Here is a 20,164-nt window from a genome sequence, read left to right on the forward strand (position 1 = left end):
AGCTGAGCAGAGACAAAGAATGGATGTGACTGTCCTGTGAAAGTGCTGCAAATGAGATTGGAGAGAGAATTTTCAGGCAGGTACAAAGATGCGTAGCAAGAACTACTGGGACAGCATTTGCTGTGGGAAAACTTGAGTCAAAAAGGAGGAAAAATGCCTTGAAACTGCAAATCCAGGTTGTCTCCCTGGGAAGGTGCATATGAGGAGGTGCTTGTGGTCCCCCGGGGTTCCTGCCCTGCGGGTCGCTCTGGCTCTGGCTGAGCTCTCGGTGCTTTGTGCTGGGAAAAACAGCCTTTCTTGGGCGTACCAATTTGCAGGATTAGAGGCTTGAGGCCCTCTGGAAAGGGCGGCTTTTGAAATGGAGAGAAGATTGAAGAGGGACTGCAGGGACGTGGCAGGAAGCAGGGCGAAGGCAGAACAGGATGTGAGGACTGGAGACAGCAGAGGGAGAGTGGAGGGCAGGGTCTGTCCTGCACTCTGACAAGCACCTGTTCAGTGGGTGCTTGTTTTTCTGCGTAGTTTGGCCAGTCTTTGAGAGACCTCTTTAAGCTGAGCCGCATCATGTGTGCATGGGGCTTCCCTGTGGGACCGCAGCTTCTGCCCTGGCCATTGCCCCTGTCCCATCTTGTCTTGTTCTGGTGTGGCAAAGCCCCCTCATTCAGCACGGCACTGACCACGGCTTCGGCCTTCCAGCTTTCACACTGGGCTCCCAGAGAAGCCGTGACTTCGTCATGGCTCATTTTGGGGAGAAGACCTGCTTGGTGAGACCTGTGGCCAGACGAGGACATTGGGACAAAGCCATCATTACCAGACCTGCTGGGAGAGCGGCCCCGCGCTCGTGGTCCGTGGCAGAGAGGGGAGAGAGGAAGGAGAAGGCTCCTTGGCTTTGCGTTAGCCGAGTGTGAGGTGCCAGCTGGCACCTCCTCCACCCCCAGGCCTGGAGATGTGTCAGGGACTGTGCTTCAGATGAAGGCACCAAAATTAGTCTGGGTTCTGTTCCCGACGCATCGGGTGCTGAGTTATGAATCATTAGGCAGCCCTATACACGGTGTCCAAAATAATGAATTAGCCACCTTCTGCCAAAAAAACAAGTTGCAGCAGTGCCGTTAAGGAAGGTTCTCGTTTTCCCCTGCCCAAGCACACGCTGTCTCTTCCTCCTCTCCTGCCTGCGAGAGCTGAGCCATCCTTCGGGGCTCCTTACAGGACCGAGAGGTGTAGCTGTAGGGTTTCTTTTTCTCACCTGGGGTTTCCTACAGTGTGGCCTGGTGAGGAGTGGAGCTCGCCAGGGCTTTCTGGCAGGGGGCTGGGGATATAAATATTCCTGTTTGCAAGTGAGAAAACCGAAGGAAAAGGGATACAATCGTGCAATCAAAGGAGTTTTCCAAATAGCTGCGCTCTGTGTGCACTAATCATTCAGAAGACTCAACCAACCATGTGGGCTGAGGAAGGTTGGGAACAGAGTAAATGAAAGTGCCCGCTTCTCCTCCCACTGGCGAAATGCTGCTTTTCAAGCTTGTATTTAACAAGCAGTGCGTGATTCAAGAGAGTGTCCTGAGGTATCTCAAGATACTTCATGTTTCTAATCTATTCCCGACAGCCTGTGTTCGGTGGCGCTGTAACAAATCCATTTCTGTATCATCCAGCTCTGAGCAGGGAGCCGACAGCCCCGCTTGTCCAGGACCCAGATTGATGCCGTGGGCTAAAAACACCCCCGGGATCAGGACATGGCTGTGCTGGGGATTAAAGCCTGGCCGCTGCACTGCGTCCTTGTAGCTGGATGGTCAGGTCACAGGGCATGAAATTCCGAGCTTCGGCCTTGGCTCTGCCAAAGGCTCAGGAAAGCAGCTGGGATTTGTGCACGGGATGCTGTGTTTCAGCTCAGCCTCTCGGGAAGGGGGAGGCAGTCCTGGTCAGTGCAGGCAAAATGTCCCCATCCCTGTCTGCATGGGGGCACTGCTGGCTGCAGTCTGGGTTAAACATCCAAGCAGTAAGAGGGCACCTTCCTAGCACCAAGAAGCACCTCCAGATGGTGGCAAGGTGCTGAGGGCTAATTGTACATAAAACTGTCACCAAAATACTTACTGAAGGTTCTGGTTTTGACCTGTTACACAACAAAGACCTCACAGAGGAAACCAGCGTAAGGATTTCATGCCAAACCGTGCAGGTGACACTGAGCCAAGTACTCCCATGCTGCTTCAGAGAGAAGTTTCACCACTTACACTCCATGGCCATCAGTGGGAGCAGCCGTGATGCCCAGTGCACGCTGCCCAGAAGCGGGGTCCTTGGGGCTGGTCTCCCCTCTTGCCCCTTGCCACTCTCTCTATCCATGAAGCAGGAAGGTGGTTTGTTGCTGGTTCGCTGGGGATTTGGGGTTTCATTCATTGGGGTGTCACAGCCACGGGGGCATACTGGGACCTTTGGGACACCAGCATCTCCCCAGGCAGCGTCCCCACCATGGCCACTGGAAGCAGTGCCCAGCAAGGTGGCTGCAGGGGTTAGCTGTGTCCCACACCTGAACTGGTGTGGCATCCACCAAAAACTCTGCAAAGACATTGAAATAAAGCTGGGGATAAGCAGCAGGGCTGGGAGTCGCCTCTAAAGCCCTAACAAACGGGCAGAGCATAAAAGATGAGCTCCTGTGCTGCGGGTCTGGGATCTGGCAGAGAAAACAGAGACCCAGCTCATGGGGCAGAGCTCTGGGGCTCGCTCGGTGCTCACTGTCGTGACAGTGCTCCACGGCATCACGCGTTTCCCTTTGCTTTGTTTTACAGAGTGACTTGTGGTCTTTGGGGATAACGGCCATCGAGATGGCGGAAGGCGCTCCCCGTAAGTAGATGCCTGGCTCTGCTTTAATTAACGCCGCTCGTAACTTGCTGGGATTAGCTGAGTGGCGGCCGGCACAGGGATCTGTGCGAGAAACACCGTGCAAGGGGTTTGCTGAGCAGCCTGGGCTGGGTGAAATGGAGTTTGCGGGGTCCAAGGCATGCTAGGAGAAAGCTGCCAGATCAGTGTGGCCCGGGGAATTGGAGTGGGCAGTAAGCAAAGGCACACAACCCCCGTGTGGCTCCTGCAACGTCACCTGAGCTTTTTGTGACTCAGTTTCCTCCCAGAAAAATGCAGATAATGAAGAAGGTGAAGGAAATCAGTTAAAAGGCTGCTCTTCATCACTGGTATGCTACTGGCCACCAATGCGGCGCACTGGGTTTAGCTGGCACATCCACACCGTTCATACTGCCGTAATTTTGCAGTGCCAGCTCTGTCCTTGGGAAGCCCGCAGGGTCTGGGAGACACCAGGCCCTGTTTAATGCCTCTTCTTGCTCTTTGCAGCTCTCTGTGACATGCACCCCATGAGAGCCCTCTTCCTCATCCCCCGCAACCCAGCCCCGAGGTTGAAATCAAAGAAGTGGTGAGTCTCTTTCTTGGTCTTCAACGGTGGTAAAACGGGGGCAGGTTTGGGCCTGGGTCTCCCGTGGAGAGGTGTTTTGGTCTGCGTGAGTCAAGGCTGTGAGGCGAGGAGAAGATAGCTGGGGAGGTAGCGAGGGAAATGCCTCTCACACTGCCCTTCCCAGCACCAAGACGGCTTTTCCAGGGCGCTTCGTACAGCTGAAACCAGATGACACCTCGCTTGGCTCCCTTTTCTTTCCAGTAAGGTTCCGTTTGCAAGTGGAAACATGTACCCGTGCCAGAAAAACGATAGTTTATCTTGAAGGCCCAGGAATGCAGAGATTTGTACTTAGTTTGGGCTTTATTTTAAAATTTTGGAGGAAAAAGTACATCACAGTTTTGTAAAAAAGCAGGGTATGCCAATAAAAACCCTTAGGAAAAATATTCCTGAAGCCCAGCAGATGTTGTTTTGTTACTGTATGTTCTGTACCGATGGAGCTGGAGTCCTTAAAAACACTCATCCTTGGTTCGCACTCTTTGCCTGCCTCAGGTTCAGCAGCAGTTTTGTCAGGAGGGATCTGCCAGGCGTTAGAGAAACAACGCTGCCCCTTCCTCCCAGATAGGCTGAGATCAACGAGGAGAGTTTTGCTTTATTCCTTGAAATGATGCGTGTTATCTTTTTGAAAACGTAAAGAAAAAGGGAGCAGAGTAATTGGCAGGAACTGAATAGACTTGGTGCCAAAGCAGGAGGTGTGTTGTTCCTGGGAGGGGAGAGGCATGGTGGTGGAGTTTTGGGGTCAGACCCCTAAAAACTCACCCAGGCTTTAGCAAGAGATGACTTCGTTTTGTCAGCCCCATCCTCAGATATTCCAGTGCAAAACCAGGACAAGAGGGACCTTTCCTTGCTACCTCTGCCAGAGGGTATCGAAGGTGCTCTCTCCTTGCACAGTGTTTTTAGTATGCCATTAGATAGAGAAAACAGTTTAGGCACTTGTTTTCTGCCAGATCACCAGTCTCCTACTCCATTATGCTACACTGCTACAGCACAAAATGGATTGTAAGACTTCAGAGTTTATTTTTCATACAAATATGCTGTTTATTCAGCAAAGGCTTTCTCAGCCTCCAGACAGAAGGCAGCTGACAGAAGCAGGCTTTGAGCAGACTATTTTCCCCATCTTCTTAAGGTAAAAACTGAACTGGGGTGGTCGTTACATTTTATTTCCCCCTCAGTAAGCGTCTGAGATACGTTGATGCGTTTTGCAGCAGCCAGGGTATTGCTCGACACCACCTTCCCCTCCTATGGCAGGTGGCTCTCTCTCAGATTTCCGTGTCCTAAGCTTTGCTCCTCTGCTTGGTTGCACAGCTCAGCCCTGAGCGGCCTGAGCAGTTGGCTGTTCGAGCTCGGGCTTTACTCGTGTCCTGTCCTTGACTCATTTCTCAGCCAGAGGTGTTGGGCCTGGCCAGGTTGGGAGCTCTGCAAGACACATCAGGAGAGGAGATGCTTGACCAGGCTCTCACAGTGGCTCTCTAGCTGCCAGCGGGCTGTTTTTCAGAAAAACAAATCTCAAGAGAAAAACAAAATGGAGAAAGGTTCAGATCACACAGCCTGCCTGCCAGCTCCTCCTTTCTGCATCCTTCCTTTTTTCTTTGGGTCTGGGCTTGTTCTTGCTTCTGGGTGCAGCAACACATGAGAGTACCCAAGGTAGGAAGATCATCTTTTTTACATAAAAGAGACAGTTAACAGACTGCAGCGCCTCTGAGGATAAGGCAGTGAAAGCAGCCGACAGGTAGCAGCAGCACAGGAGCTGCCCAATTGAAAATCCTAGAGAGGAAAATATTTTTATTGCTTGCTAGATCCTTGAACTTGCTTTCAAAACACTGCTGTGCTCCTGTGAATTTGAAGACTCTTCGGTATCCTTTTCTCTTCCAATTAAAACCAGCCAGCAATGAAGCTTTATTTCCTTTTTCCTGCATTTCACAGGTAAAATCTACGTGAACTTTACTGATGCCATTACCATAAACACTTCCTAACCCTGCTTCATAGGAAATGACAAAACCTCTTTGTTAATGAAGTGATATTTGCACTGCAATAGCACTTTTCGTCCAAGAAGCTGGAAAGCCTTTGCAAACATTGATTTAAGCTTTGCAGACCCCAGGAGCTGGAGGAGCAGCAGTGCGTGTGGCTGTGCAGATAGGCTGGCTTGCGCCAGGGGAGGCGATGAGCCATGTGAAGGTGTCACCCTGAATCGGAGCCAGGGAGAAAGGAACCTGTTGTCTGCTGCCTTTTTGGGAAAGAGTGCCGAGCACCTGCAGGCTCCCGGGGCATTTTGTGCAATGCTGAGTTGGGTTTGATTCTAGCTGCTGCAGATGGAAACTTGTCACAGCAGCTTGGTGAGGCACAAGGTTGGTTCTTGGCTTAGCCAGCTGCCGACAGAGCCAGGCTGGGCACAGAGCTGTGTCCTGCATCCCTCTGCAAATACTGCATCGGAGCCCTAGGAGATGGACAAACCCATCGTTTGCTGGAGGATATTTTTTAAACTACTTCATCTCGACCATATCCGAGGGCGCAGTGGGCTGTGCGCCCATAACTGGAGTCTCTCTAGGTTCAGACTGAGAGGAGAATCATTTTTTGGAGGTGTGTTTTTAGAGCATCACATGGACATGTCCTTGTGGAATACACAGAGACACTGGGTTTCTTGAGGCAAGGTGCAGAAGGAAGATTGGCTCATTAATAAAGCTGGAGGGAGGATTTAATTGGATCCAGTAGTGTATTTTATTTTTGCATCTCAATTTGTATGGATTAGCACTTAAAAGATAAATCACTTTTAGTCTGACAGCTTAAAAGTAAAATCCCTGAAAACTTATTGTTTTATTTCTCAGTGCAATTCTGTAGTGTCTGTTGGCTTCTGACATTAATTTGCACTCATTTTCCCATTTGCTGAAGCAACATACAGCGTAGTGGCCTGTCAACATCCCTCTTGTAAATCCCTGTTCTCTTGGGTTTATTATGTGGCGAAATTAGTTCCAGCAAAACTTTCGATATGTAAAAACTTGAGACTAAGAGAAATTTGTTTATTAAAGATTTGGCTGAAATTGTTTTGGCTGAGATCGAATCTAACTGTTTGCTGGTGGGGAGGGGTCTCACCGAGCCGTGCTGTGGGAAGGGCACGTCCCATTCGCCTTGGGGACACTGGGGTATGGTGGACCCCAGGACTCGGTGGGTCACTGTGGAGCAGTAACGCTGTCAGGGCTCATCCAGCATCGCTCAGAGGTTCTGTGGGCCCTGAGCTTTAAGAAGCGATGTAATATTGGGTGGTCAAATCTTAAATAATAAATAAAAATGCTCAACCTAGCTTGTCCCACTGGTTTTCAGAAAGTTACATCTCTTGTAATGCAGCCCAGGGCCACAAAAGTCTGAGTAACAATCCTTTAAGGAATGGTATTTATGTCTGTATGTGTGGTCTCTTGTTTCTTATCTGCACTTCAGAGGTCAAAGGGAAGGGAGGAGGAACATTTCCATGCATTTTGTCGGTTGCCAGTGATGCCATTTGGCTTTGGTCATTCCCAATTATACGGATGGTTCCCAGGATCAGCAGAATGGTGTTTTCCCCTAATCACACCTGCAAAAATGTAGATAACAGCATGCATGGGAAGAGTAGGAGAAGACAGAATGATAAACGTCACTTGTGATGGTGCAGCTTTGAGACCATGCTAAGTGTCAACAGGGAAGTTGCCTGAATCCTCTCAGAAGGCTGCATCCGAGCAAGAGTAACGTAGCATCTGAGCAGTGTTCTCAAATACCCACAGGTTTCTCACTTTGTAATACAAGAATCAATGTTGTTAATTGTTGTTTGGTTTTTTTTTTCCCCTTATCTTCCTTTTCTGTCCTGGGCTAGGTCTAAAAAGTTTCAGTCCTTCATTGAGAGCTGCCTGGTGAAGAACCACAGCCAGAGACCAACCACGGAGCAGCTGATGAAGCACCCCTTCATCAGAGACCAGCCCAACGAAAGGCAGGTCCGCATCCAGCTCAAGGACCACATCGACAGGACTAAAAAGAAGCGAGGCGAGAAAGGTTAGTGGAGAAGCCTCTCTCTGGGCTGTCACTGACTTTTGCATGTCCTTGGAGATCCCTCATGTAGACCAAGGTCTATCAGTGCAGGAGAAGCATGTGGGTAGAAAGAGAAAGGTAAAAAGGACCAGGCTGCTTGCAGTCTCAGTGTCAGTTTCCCTTACTCAGGTGGCTAAATTTCTTCCCAAACAGGTTGAGTTTAGTAGGCATGGTCCTTCTGTGTGAACCCTCTTGTTACAGTTTGAAGGTCCAATTATTTTGTTTGGTTTGATTCCTCTCAGTCATAACCAGAGCTGAAATGAAAATAAGTACATGTAACAAAAGAGGTGATGCTCATACAAAGGCTACAGGTGATTGTCATTAGAGCTAATTGGTGTTTTTAAATCTTTTTTCTCTGATGAAAAATAGTGTCTTTTTTGTCCAGGTGGTAATTTCCACGTGGAACATTTAAGCTTTGATTCATTAAAATGTGTGTATAAAATGTACGTGTGTGTACATACATATAAACGTGTGGGAGGGAGAAACTGCTAAGCTGAATTTTCCCAGGTCCCTTACTTTAAGTCTGTTGATCTACGTGACATTTTTGCTGCACCAGTGACGAGCAGAGTTGTGCAAATGAACACCCAGATAAGACCCTTGCCCCAAAGCAGTTCCATTGACTAGCAGTAACCTATTAAACTGAATGTTTTCAGTGAACTCTCCAGGCCCTATCAAAGTCCTCTGAAAGGAAGATCAGATAGCTGAAGAAACTTGTTAAAGTACTCTGTTGCTTGTGAGCTGAATTTTAATTTGAGAGCTCATTTGTAGAATTCAACAAATTAATATATATTGCTCTTTCCCTTCTTATTGGTAGCAATATTAATTTTTCATGTGTACCTTCCAGCCCCTTGTAATAGATTTCACTATAATCAAAACAATAAAGCTGGATCTTAGTGAAGTATTAAATGTGTTTAGTCTGGCAAATGAAGGTTGTACCCTAGAGATGGAGAGTAATTGGATAAACACAAGCCTTTCTTTTGCTATCATTCCCTTCATCTGATAAAGATGATATCCCAATAGAAATCACAGTGTGTAGCACAACATTGCAGTTGGGCTTTTATGTAGATGTCTTCATTGCCTGGAAAATATACGTTTGCATAGGAAGAGCATATATTTAGGGAGAGAGAAGTTCTCACCTTCAGAGCAATAGTTAAACCCCACCTTCCATTGCCTGTGATGCACCTCGCTTGCAAGAACTCTTCTGAAGAGGGTTTTTGCTGTATTGGGGTAAATCTTTATTTATGGTTACTTTTCATCTTTGCTTTGAGTTCTTGATTGCTGGAGGCTGTCACCCGCTGCAGCCAGGACTGCAGCCCTCTTTCTGGCATGCCGAGCATGGAAAGGCGCCAGGGAGACCAATAAAGCTTTCCCAGCCTTGCAGCCCCCTAACATCAGCAAGTGGACGGAAACAATGCTGGGTATTCTTTTTCGTGCCAGAAAAAATGAGTTTTCTGTTCTCCCTCAGAGCTCTGGGGTTTTCAGCCATCAGAAAAACAAATGAGTCCAGTAAAGGGCGCTGATAAGCAATTATGTTCCTAGATGAGACAGAGTACGAGTACAGTGGAAGTGAGGAGGAGGAGGAGGAGAATGACTCTGGAGAGCCCAGGTAAAAATCAACATTTTCTTTCTACCCTTGTGTCTCTTTAACTCTGTGTGAAGTTGGCTTGCATTACAGGCTCATATGAACTAGAAATGGAAAAAGGACAGTTTGATCACTGAGTCCCATTCCCTGGCAGAACAAAGGATATATTCCGCCTGTTAGGTGGTGGGTGGGAATTAAGCTGATGCTACAGATCACCTTGGCTGAAATCCTGGGAAGAACACCCGGATACCTCATTTGCTGTGGGACTGCAGTGCAGCTCGGTACTGTCACAGGAGTGTGGCAGGTCCCCTTGGTATGCTGCTCCCTGGTAGGCAGCCCTGCTCCGTGCCATTAGAGCTGCTGTGCTCTCAGGGGTGCCATGGGAAGGCAGGGTGGGATGGCGTGGGTACCAGAGCAGGGTGCCCATGGGATGCAGGTCATCCGGGATGCATCAGCATCGTCCCTTCCCGCTGTGAAACGTAGCATGGACTGCAGGTGCCCCCCGTTTACACCAGTCCTGTACCACTCTGGTTTGCCATAGCGCTGTTTTCTTTCTCCTACGATGTTTTCCCAACTACTGCAGAAATTACCTCGTTAAATATATTGACCATAATTCAGCAGAGCCAGCACGGTCATATTGATGAGGAATCACACTCTCCTTTCTTACCCTGTATTTGCTAGTTTGGGTCTAGAAAGGCTCCTGCAGCTTTTTCTTCACGGGCTGCATGTGCAAAAGGCCTCGCTTGCACACATCAGCTTGTGGGATATCAAACTGGATGTGCAGAGCTCGCTGCTCAGCTTTCACGTGCAGAATCATTTGCTCACACACAGATGGGTATGCTCGCCTGAACTGTGCTGTAACGAACTGCCCCTGTGGGTATTTAGATGTGGAAAAATGTGGGGTGAAATTAAAGAAGCTTCTTGAAAATGTGCTTCCTTATATCCAAGTGTATCTGCCTCCCTGTTTCCATGCAACTTTTCACCACGAAACCTTCCCAGTGATGCTTCAAGCACAATAGGTCTGGAACTTTCTTTTATGACATTTTTCAGTCTCATTGTAATTAGTATCAGATTATTCCATTATTTCCCTGAGATAATGTAGTATTTTAATAGCTGGCAATGATTCATGCTAAGTGTGCTTTGTGAACAGCTAAATATAGTGCGTGCCACTGCAGCACAAGGGACTTTGGTGAGAAACTTACTGTAAAAGAAATCTTCAGCAAATAAATTGTCGGTGAGCTGTAAGTAGAGCAAGCACGCTCTGTGGTCTGGGCTGACCTGCCAGGACATACGTCCACACAACATCTTGTCTTCTTCAGGGCTTCTATTTAAGAAGAAAAGAAAAAAAAAAAGGGGAGGGAGGGTGCTGAGATGATGTGAAACTCATGTTCCACCTGGCACCGTGCCTCCTGTCCTTCCTTGATGCTTGTGGCACCCCCTTCCCTCCATCCCTGCTGTCCAGGCATGCCTGGGTGCTTTGGGGGTGCACAGCCATGGGAGTGAGGGTCGCAACAGATGAATGCGTGTGAAAAAGTCTTAAGGGTGTGCATGGGACCTTCTGTGGTGCTTTTCTCCCGTGCAGCTCCATCCTAAACCTGCCCGGAGAGTCAACGCTGAGACGGGACTTCCTGCGGCTGCAGCTGGCCAACAAGGAGCGCTCGGAGGCGCTGCGGCGGCAGCAGCTGGAGCAGCAGCAGCGGGAGAACGAGGAGCACAAGCGGCAGCTGCTGGCCGAGCGGCAGAAGCGGATCGAGGAGCAGAAGGAGCAGAGGCGAAGGCTAGAGGAGGTAACTGGCCAGCCTTGAGCCGATACGGGGAGCTGAGCAGCAGGGTTTCTGGTAGCAGGTCCCGGTGGCTGCTTTCAGCCTGTTTGACAATCATTTCCTAACCTTTGTGGTTGGTAAACTCAGATGTTTTGTTACACTGAACAAAACCCCCTGTTCGTGCTTTCTGTGTACCTACCTCCAGCTGCTCTCCTCAGCACATGCGAGTGTTGCCAGGCCTTGTGGAGGTAACAGCTTGTTTGCTATGAGGAAACCCTCTAAATACCAACCTCAGAAGGGTTCTTGGGACTGCTGAGCACAGTTAGTCCTGTATCGGTGTGGTAGCTGTACTCAGTCCACATGGGCAAAACTCAGGACAGATGTCTGTCACATTCATTGTCTTTATTTTTTGCTGTGGACTGTGATACTTGGGAAGAAGCTGAAAAACTCCATTCACCCTTTCCCCACATCCATGCACCACTTATGTCCCATTTAATCCCTAATTTCAGCCTTGGTCCTTTTAGCCCTGCCAATTACAATTTCTCTTTTGGGGGAGGAGCAGATGCCTGCGTGACTTGAGCAACGATCCCTGTGCCCCGAAGCATAAGATTTCATTACCCTTGTCTTAACATACCAGCTACAAATACGATTGGTCATAAAATTATCCACCCCATTTAAAATCCAGCTGCAGTATTTCACTGGGTGTCCCTGGGTGTTGGTGAGTGGCACAGCCTGGCTCTGTAAGGAAGTGCTCGCCTTCGGCTTAACTCACAGTTCCTGGGTTGCAAAAGTCCACAAAAGAATAAGGGGTTTTCTTTTGCTTGTAGTTTATTGATGTGGTTTTGGTCAAAGAGACCCATTGACTCACACAAGCTCGTCCCAAACGTCTGATTGAAGGCTTTATGTGTTAAGGGTGATTAAATTAGCTTTCTGAAGAGGTCACCAATATGTCTGAAAAAAGTCTTGCAGTAAATGGGCCAACAGAGCACCCACCCCCTTAGTTTGACTGAGCCACAGCATCTGTTTTGTTTACCCTGGGTCTCCCTAAACTGGGTTTCTGTGGAACGGGTAATGCCCCTGGGCTGGAAGCTTAGATGAGAAGGAATTTCAGGCAGCTGACTGCATGTGATGTATGAGCAATGTGTGGCCCTCTGTCAAGGTGGTCCTGCTGTGGCTCTCTTTGAGGCAAAAACCCGCACTGGCTAAGCACAGGCTGAGCTTTTTTCAGTCTGGTAACTATGTAGGTCTGTCATGTTGTCAGTGTGCAGAGCGTTCTGTGTTCAATACGTTGCAAGTTAGGCTTTTCTTGCTTCCTGCACAGTTCACAAAGCTGGTGAGATGACAAGGTTTGCACATGCACGCACCCCGAAATCCTCTGCACCAATAAATGTTTATCTAAGGACTATCGTAAGGAAGCCTGGATCTGCCATTGTCAGAGTGTGCTTGCTGGAAGCAGCACAGAAGTGGAACAACAGCAGGATAAAAGCAGACACCAGATTAGCTGAAATCCTGTAATGAATACAATACTTGCCACTGTATTAATATGTTCTCTTCACATAGAAGAAAATTGTTCTCTCTCTTTGCCTGCGCTCCTCAGGCAGGTTTTGATGGAGGACTAATCCCCTCGCTAAGCTGGCAGCTCTGCCCCAGGCTGCCGAGGCACAGCCCCAGCCTTCTCTGCCCTTTCCCCCATGTCATTGCAAGCTAAAGCCACCATGGCCAGTATTTAAAATCAATGCCTCTGTTTCCAATGACTCTAACAGCCCCCTGGGCCCTTTGCCCATTACCTTCTTTCCAGCTGCCTTACAGTGTTCAGGTCTAAATTGAAAGGGAGATTTCAGCTGGAGCAAAGCAGGCCACGAGAGAAAAGGTATTTTTGCTCTCCTGCTGTGTTGGACAACTGGGAAGGACAGTGGGATGGTAACTGAAAGGCATCCTCTGTCCGGCCCAGCACAGAGCCACCAGCACAATCAGTTAGGATTAGGACAGAGCAGGGAGCTGTGTGCTGGCAGCTGTGGTGTCCCCAGCAGCTTGGGCGTCCCCTCCACCCAGTGGCACTCACGTCCCAGGGCAGCCTGTCCTTGGTCAGACTGCTCCTGCCGCTAGTTCTGGCACCAGCGATGGATGCACTTTGGTATTTATGTTCTCCCCACACATTCCGGGGCGGTGTGCGCCTGGTGGCCGGGCAGAGGCTACCAGACGGTGGCTGTCACAGCTGTGCCGAATTCGGTATCGAGGTCAGTGCCCGGAGGCACCCAGCGCACTGCTGCTCTCTTGCTGCATTTCTGCTCCAGAGAGCAGCGCTGGTCCGGCTCGGGCTCATCACAGCGGTACCCAAACGCTTCGGCGGCAGCCAGGCGGTTTCCTTTTGGCCTCTCTGGCTCTTCTCACAGTAGCTTTGCACTAACTTTAGTTGTTGAGTCTTGGCTCTGGATTTATCCTGGTTAATGGGACCAGGCTTTCTTCTGTGATACTTCACGGTCTGACTAAGATGCGGTGTGGTCAGTGCCCATACCTCTAGCAGGCAGCGCTGTACCCACAGCTCTCTGGGAAGAGGGACCAGTGGAAGACTCAGATCACTACATTTTCAAAATAAAGCTGACATATAAAACCCAATAAAGCGGCTGGGACAAATAAACAGTTGGAGCTGGTGGCTTTTGGGGTACCTAGGTCAGCCTGTTTAATCCTGCCAGACACGTTACCATGTTTATAGGAAGAGCTCCGACTCGTAGTAAAACACCACGGACGTGGTCAGGCTGACTGCGTGCATCAGCTGGCCCCAAGTGCAGTACCAAAAGCTTTGACTTAGAAGGAGGTGAAGCTCAAAAATGCTCAGAGCTGACTTGTGCTGGAGATTGGCAGAAAGTCAGTGGATGCCCCGGGGCCAGGGGTGTGTGGTAAGGGTGCTGGCAGGGCTCCGTGGGGCTGCAGGGCCAAGGTTACAGGTGCTCCCCAGCTGCTCGCTTGTGCAGGCTGGGGGAGAGGCAGTTGCTCTGAATTACAGTGCAATTCCCAAGCCATTTTCCAGTTTAGATCAGGAATGTGTTGATCCAAAGTGTTGGGCCCAGAGTTGTTCTTCTAGAAGGAAAGCAAGCAGGGCCGGAGGCAAAAGGGAGATGTGCTGAGGCTCATCTTCCCTGGATCACAGGGAGTAGGATTGCAGCTCTGTCATCCCTCATGCAGAAAGTTTGTTGTGTGATGAATTCAAACTGTGCATCGGAACTAACGGCAAGAACACAAAAGTTAGGGAACTAAGGAGTATGGATAGATCAGAGAGCGCTCAGGAAAGCAGTATTTGTGTAATGCAGAATGGCGAGTTGGCTTGAATGTTTTGTAGTCTTTCCGTATATATATAGTCCCCTAATACACTCTCCAGGTGTTGCCGGCACAGAACGAGCCTTGCTGCACCAGGTTTACCACCGAAACGCCAGCTGAGCTGGAGGAATAACACATCTCCTGGGCGGGAGCACTGGGGATACTGCGGGACAAACCTCTGCAGACCCCGTAGCAACAGTGGGCAAATGTTGTCAGGGGAGGTTTCACAACCTCGTTTTTATGTTGTGTTGTGGATTTTTTTTTCCTTTTAAGGCAGAAAACAAAGGTCAGATCTTTACAGGGAACGCACAAGGCAGATCTAAGCACCTTGCTGTTTACATGTGACATTTCATCCAGCGCAGCTACAGAGCTGGAGGTTCAGTGGATAAAAACGTGCTGCAGCTCTGCTAGATGTTACCCATCTACTGCAAGTTCTTACAAAGCAATGCAAAAGGTTTCCAGAAATTAATTACAGGTAAACTTAGGCTAGCTACAATTCTGTTTATTGTTTTCTGGTGCATATGCAGGTGTCGTACAGCTTGTAGGAACATTTTCATTAGGACAACATCCTCATAGTAACAGGGTTCGTGGTAGCACTGCAATGATCCTGGCAGCAGCCAGCATGCCCGTATACAAGGGAAGCTGTATTACAGCATCTCCTATAGTACAGGTGTGCACTAAGCCTTACATTTCTTTAGTTTTTTGTTTATAAAGCCTGAAGAGCTCAGAGTTTCTGAAGCATGAGCCTCTTCCTGCACACAGTCTCAGTCATGTTCCTTCACGATGAACCCAAACAAAACCTGCAGTGGTTCAGAGCGTATCCCATCCCCATTTGCTGTGGTAGGAAATTCTGACCCAGTTTTTCTACCAGCGGAAAACACCTCTCTGTGCTCCAGTGCTTGGTGTGTCAGGGAAGATGATGTTCCAGGCACAGTCACTCTTTCCCTGGTGGCTTAGATAAATGAGCCTGTCACAACAACACAACCACCTAGAATATTTGTTTGCATTTGTTACTTGGAATTCCCCTTCCACTTCTTTGCTGCCTCATGCTCTGCTTGGGAGCAGCCGCCGAGGTTTCTGAGAGCCACATCTTGCGGGTGTTAGTGCCTCGCAGAGCCCGCGTGGTTCGTGGGGAGGCTTTAACCCTGAACAGCTCTCCCGTTGCTGCTCTTCCTAAATGCGTCCTGTACAGCAAAGAGAGCTTGCTCCTTTGAAGTCCTTGTTTCATGCCAGACCCCCAAGGGCCTTCCCACTGGGGGCTTTGCCTTCGTTTTTCTTCCCTCATCAATATTTAAAACCTGTCATTTCCTGTGCAGCACAAATAAGATCCCATTCTGGTTACAAGCATCTACATATAGCTTTACCTGCAGAGTTATATAAATGCAGCCCTAATTAATTGGTGCTCTTGCCTTGCATGAATAATAAATCTGGATAGTGTAAATACACACAGTAGTTGCAGGCTTGGAAAAACGTGGGAAGTGTGCGCTCACAGTGGGAGGGAGAGGGCAGAAAACAGGGAGAAAAGGAGGCAAATAGAGCTCTTTGAATCTTTCATTTCAATGTTCAACTGCATCTTGCGGATTTAAAGTCCGACTTCAGACAGGGTCCCCTGTCATCCTGCTGCTGGTGGGCACAGGAGCAGACGGGTGGAGGGGAGGTGGGTGCATCGCTGGGGGCTGAGGAGCAGCTGGCCCAGCTCCAAAAGAAGGTGGCACCTCGGGGACTCAGTTCCCAGCTCCTGGCTTTTTCTAGGCTTTGAGGTGTGCAGGGGGCTGGCGGTGAGGTGTGTGCCTTTCAGGAGAGGCCAGAAATGGGGCCGGCTCACCGGGCGGCAGGGTGTGCGTTTGGCTGGAAGGATGGCAGTGCTCAGCTCCCTCCTGGGAACAGCATTTTCTGTTCTCTCTTGGAGGGAGTTGGCTTTGTGTGCCTCCTGGATAAAGACCAATCGGGTGATTTTTATCGGAGAAATAGCTGTGGCATTCAGTCCCCAACCTCCTGCCAGCCAAGCCCAGCCTACACAACCATTATGCGTTTTATTCAGCAGCATGCTTTTTTAGCAAAAACATAAAAAATACAAAAAAAATGCCCCTCCTCCCTCCCAAGCCAAACCAGTGTGGTACAACTGCGGTTGTGAGCTCGGGTTAGGGTATATTCAACCCGTGTTCCGTGCTCCTCGGGGCCATCTGAACAGCAGTGACCTCCACAGCATTCATCTGAGGAGGTCAGGCAGGAGCTGGTGAAGCTGGGAAATCCCGTGTGTCACTGTTAGGTCCCAGTGCATCTCCTGTCTAGAATAGAGCTCAAAGCATAAAAACAGCCATACATTGCTGCGCTCACAAGGACATGCGTACGCGCAGAGTAACACATGCATCCCGTGGGTAGTGTGACAGCGCGCGTGGCGTGGGACATGACAGAGTCTGTAGCTGGCAGGTTATTTCAGGTTTAGTGCGATTTTCCTTCCCTGAGGCGAGTTAAGCAGCACTGATAAATATGGCTGTGGATGGCACTAAAGCTGCGCTGCAGCCCTAATGTTAATCTGGAGGAAATCATCAGACACTGTGCAGGATCCCTGTGGATGTAACCTGTGGATGGAGAGGTGTGAGACAGGCGATGACTCCTTCATATATTGCAATGTGGGGGTATTTTTGTTAAAATACTCATCTATGTATAGATAGCTATCTATAAATACATAGCTACATATCTATATAGAGACATATCTGCAGATAGATGTCTATGTAGATAACAGATATCAAATTCATCTATGTACACAGTGTGGGTTTACTGCACAGCACCAATTTGAAGTACATGCATCTCCAGATAGCTCAGCCAGCTCCTTGGGCAGAGCCTCTGTAGTCAACTGCCTGTTCCAGACCTCCGCGTGATCGAACTACTGTGCGGCATTTAAATCCCTCCAGTTCCTTCCTTGCCCTGGCAGTCTGCTCAGCTGCTGCGTGTCGGCAGTGGCAAAAATGTCCGGATGGAAAAAAAAAATGGGGAGGGGGGAAAAAGGCTGTGATTTATGCTTCAGCGGGCTGCCTCCCAGTGAGTGCTGCATGTGCGTTACTGCACCCAGCGGATGAGTTACCAGATGAGTTAGTCGGTTGCAGTCCCTGCTAGCAGATATTTGCATTTGAGTGCCCTCTGCTGATGAGCCGGCTGTGGCGGTGCGGAGCAGCCTGCTGCCCCGTGGGTTTCATCCCTAGAGCAGTGCCCATGGCTTGCTCCCAAACCCCTGCTCCTAAGCAGGAGATGCCAGAGCACTTTGGGTGTCTCCAAGTCCCTGCCTTGGAGAAGATGCCTAGCAGGGGAGAAAAATCATGAGTCCCATTCTTTGTATCTTCACAAAGAAGGAAGGAAGGTCCGTCTCCCTCATGTAATCCACATCGGAAGCGTGGATCTACTACCCAGAGCAGGTAGTAGATGATCGCCACCGCAAAGCACCCCAGACTGCTGTTCGCAAAGACATTACAGAGCTGAGCAAGCAGGGACACATAAAATCATAGAATATCATGAGTTGTAAGGGACCCACAAGGATCATCGAGTCCAACTCCTGGCTCCACACAGGACCACCCAAAAATCAGCCCGTGTGTCTGAGCACGTTGTCCAAATGCTGCTTGAGCTCTGACAGGCTCCATGCCTTGACCATGTCCCTGGGGAGCCTGTCCCAGTGCCTGACCACTCTCTGGGTGCAGAACCTTCCCCTAACCCCCAGCCTGACCCTCCCCTGTCCCAGCTCCATGCCGGTCCCTCGGGTCCCGTCGCTGTCCCCAGAGAGCAGAGCTCAGCGCCTGCCCCTCCGCTCCCCTCGTGAGGGAGCTGCAGGCCGCCATGAGGCCTCCCCTCGGCCTGCTCTGCTCTGGGCCGAACAGACCAAGGGACTCAGCCGCTCCTCATGCATTGTGCCCTCTAGGCCCTTCACCACCTCTGTGGCCCGCAGACCAGGAGTCCCCATCCTGCTTGTTTTGTGTTTACAGGAGGTTCAGCCTGTTAATAGCTCATTATTTTCGGTAGGGCACATGGCGAGCATGTATTCTCCCATGTCAGCGAGCAGAGTTGCAGGGGGATCGGAGCAGCACGTCCTTACAAAGCTGTATCGATTGCCGGGGAAGAGGCTGTAAATGTGTGAGCCCTTCTCATAAAAAGCAGTTTGATCTTCAAACAACTTGACTGAGAGCCTTATTTTTCTTAGTAGATAACATGACTGACAGGTAAGAGTCAAGAAAAGGGAAAACCCTTGGATTTTGGGTCTTCTGTGTTAGGTTTTGGCCTCAGCAAATAAAAGAGGGACGTGTTGCCGTCCCAGTGGGCTGTAGCTCTCCCAACAGCCCCCCTCAGGCCTGTCGGGTGATTTTGGGCTGCAAGACGAGGGGATGCTCCTGCTGGCGCCGTGTGGCAGCTGACCTGTGCCTGTCCCCCCTGCAGCAGCAGAGGCGAGAGAAGGAGCTGCGCAAGCAGCAGGAGCGGGAGCAGCGGCGGCACTACGAGGAGCAGATGCGGCGGGAGGAGGAGCGGCGGCGCGCAGAGCACGAGCAGGTAACGCAGCGACCCGGGGCCATCGGCCTCAACATGCACACCTCTCAGTCTAATAAGATAAAAGGCCCACCTTCTCATAAACACTTACATTTCTTTGCCACTTTCACCACTTGAGAGTAAATTGCTTAATTGTCAGCGCTGCGTGTGTCGCTTCCCACTGTCCTAATTGATTTCTGTGTGGATCCACTTGTTGCCTGCAGGTTGGAGGCACTTAATGCAGGTTTTTCCCTTCCTCCCGTCCCTGGGGTGGGGTTCCGTGCTGCTCCCAGTTAATGTTTGCTGTTTCCCAGCAGTTTTAGCTCTTTTCCCTCAGAAGCCCCTTGTAAAGCGGTGGACGCCCTGGGCTCTTCGGGCAGGGTTGGAGGGTGCCCAAGCTGATGGATCAGTGCCAGCTCCCGAGTGGGATGGATCTGGGTGCCCACCTCATGCCCCTGACAGGCTCTTCCTCTTGGGAAACACTGTCTCTTTCACCTTCTCTCTCTTTTTCCTTTGAACCTTGCTGCCATGCCTCCAGGAGTACATCAGGCGACAGTTAGAGGAGGAGCAGAGACAGTTAGAGATCCTGCAGCAGCAGTTGTTGCAGGAGCAAGCGCTACTTCTGGTAAATGGGAGGCCCTGTCCTCACTTGCTGCTTCCCGCCCGCATGCGCCGGTGCCCCCTGCATGCCTCCTGCCATGCCAAATGGCAGATGGCTCGTGTGTGCCAGTGGGCTGTGACAGGGACGCTGCTGCCACCCCAGCCCTGCCGCCAGCATGCCAAGCCCCCGTGTCCCCGTGCCATGCACGCCTCCCCGTGTGCCCGTGCCTGCGGCAGCAGTGTGCTTCGGCCTCCATTAGAGGCCACGGTCCGTCCCTGTTCATTGCCATGCCACTTCTGTGGCTGTTCGCAGCATGCTGGAGTGGGATGGAGCTGCAATGGCCGGGCAAACCCATGCCGCGATGCGGGTTTTAATGGTTTGCGTGAAGGTTTGTGTTTTAATTCCCTCACAGGAATGCTTGTGCTGTTTGCATTCTAGATGCTTTCTATTTGGTTGTGTTTTCTTTTTTTAATTTAGTTATTTTCTGAATGATCGTTTTTTTAATTCTGCTAGCTGTTACTCTCACTGTGTTTTCTTTTAATCCACAGGGATTATTATTTGTCTCTCTTCCTATTGAATTTATTTAGGGAAAAGCAAAACCCTCACACAAGCCCTTGCTTTTTAAAAAGGCCCTTTCAAAAAGTGTTAATGATTTAGTAATTAAACCTCACAGAGCCATAGGGATTCAGGGAGATCATACAGTTGGCTCTGCTCTGCAGCCGTTGCCACAAACAACAAATTAACCCTACAAAGTGCTCCACAAACTGGGCTTTGGCTGAGTTTTACATGAACTGATGGTGTTTGGTACCTCATTGCATTGATCCTTTGTTCTTCTCGTCCAGAAAAATCTGGGCGAAATCAATAGCAACTTACAAGCCCCGTGAGAACATTATTTTATCTAA

The 20,164-nt window shown here is 49.8% G+C and overlaps 1 protein-coding gene across 9 annotated transcripts in view; it reads left to right on the forward strand.

Moving 5' to 3' along the window:
* TNIK (TRAF2 and NCK interacting kinase) overlaps nt 1–20,164 on the forward strand; it is a 155,992-nt gene that overhangs the window by 97,990 nt on the left and 37,838 nt on the right. For 7 of the 9 annotated variants that reach the window (XM_035557323.2, XM_035557326.2, XM_035557319.2 and 4 more), the window contains exons 8-13: nt 2,772–2,826; nt 3,328–3,406; nt 7,281–7,456; nt 9,032–9,098; nt 10,657–10,861; nt 18,575–18,685. In XM_035557323.2, coding sequence (XP_035413216.1) covers nt 2,772–2,826; nt 3,328–3,406; nt 7,281–7,456; nt 9,032–9,098; nt 10,657–10,861; nt 18,575–18,685 — 693 coding nt within the window. Of the gene's footprint in view, nt 1–2,771; nt 2,827–3,327; nt 3,407–7,280; nt 7,457–9,031; nt 9,099–10,656; nt 10,862–18,574; nt 18,686–19,199; nt 19,287–20,164 lie in introns of all 9 variants that reach the window. The other 2 variants (XM_035557317.2, XM_035557321.2) reach the window with 1 other exon arrangement.

This window comes from Cygnus atratus, chromosome 9, assembly GCF_013377495.2.
Source record: "Cygnus atratus isolate AKBS03 ecotype Queensland, Australia chromosome 9, CAtr_DNAZoo_HiC_assembly, whole genome shotgun sequence".
NCBI lineage: Eukaryota > Metazoa > Chordata > Aves > Anseriformes > Anatidae > Cygnus > Cygnus atratus.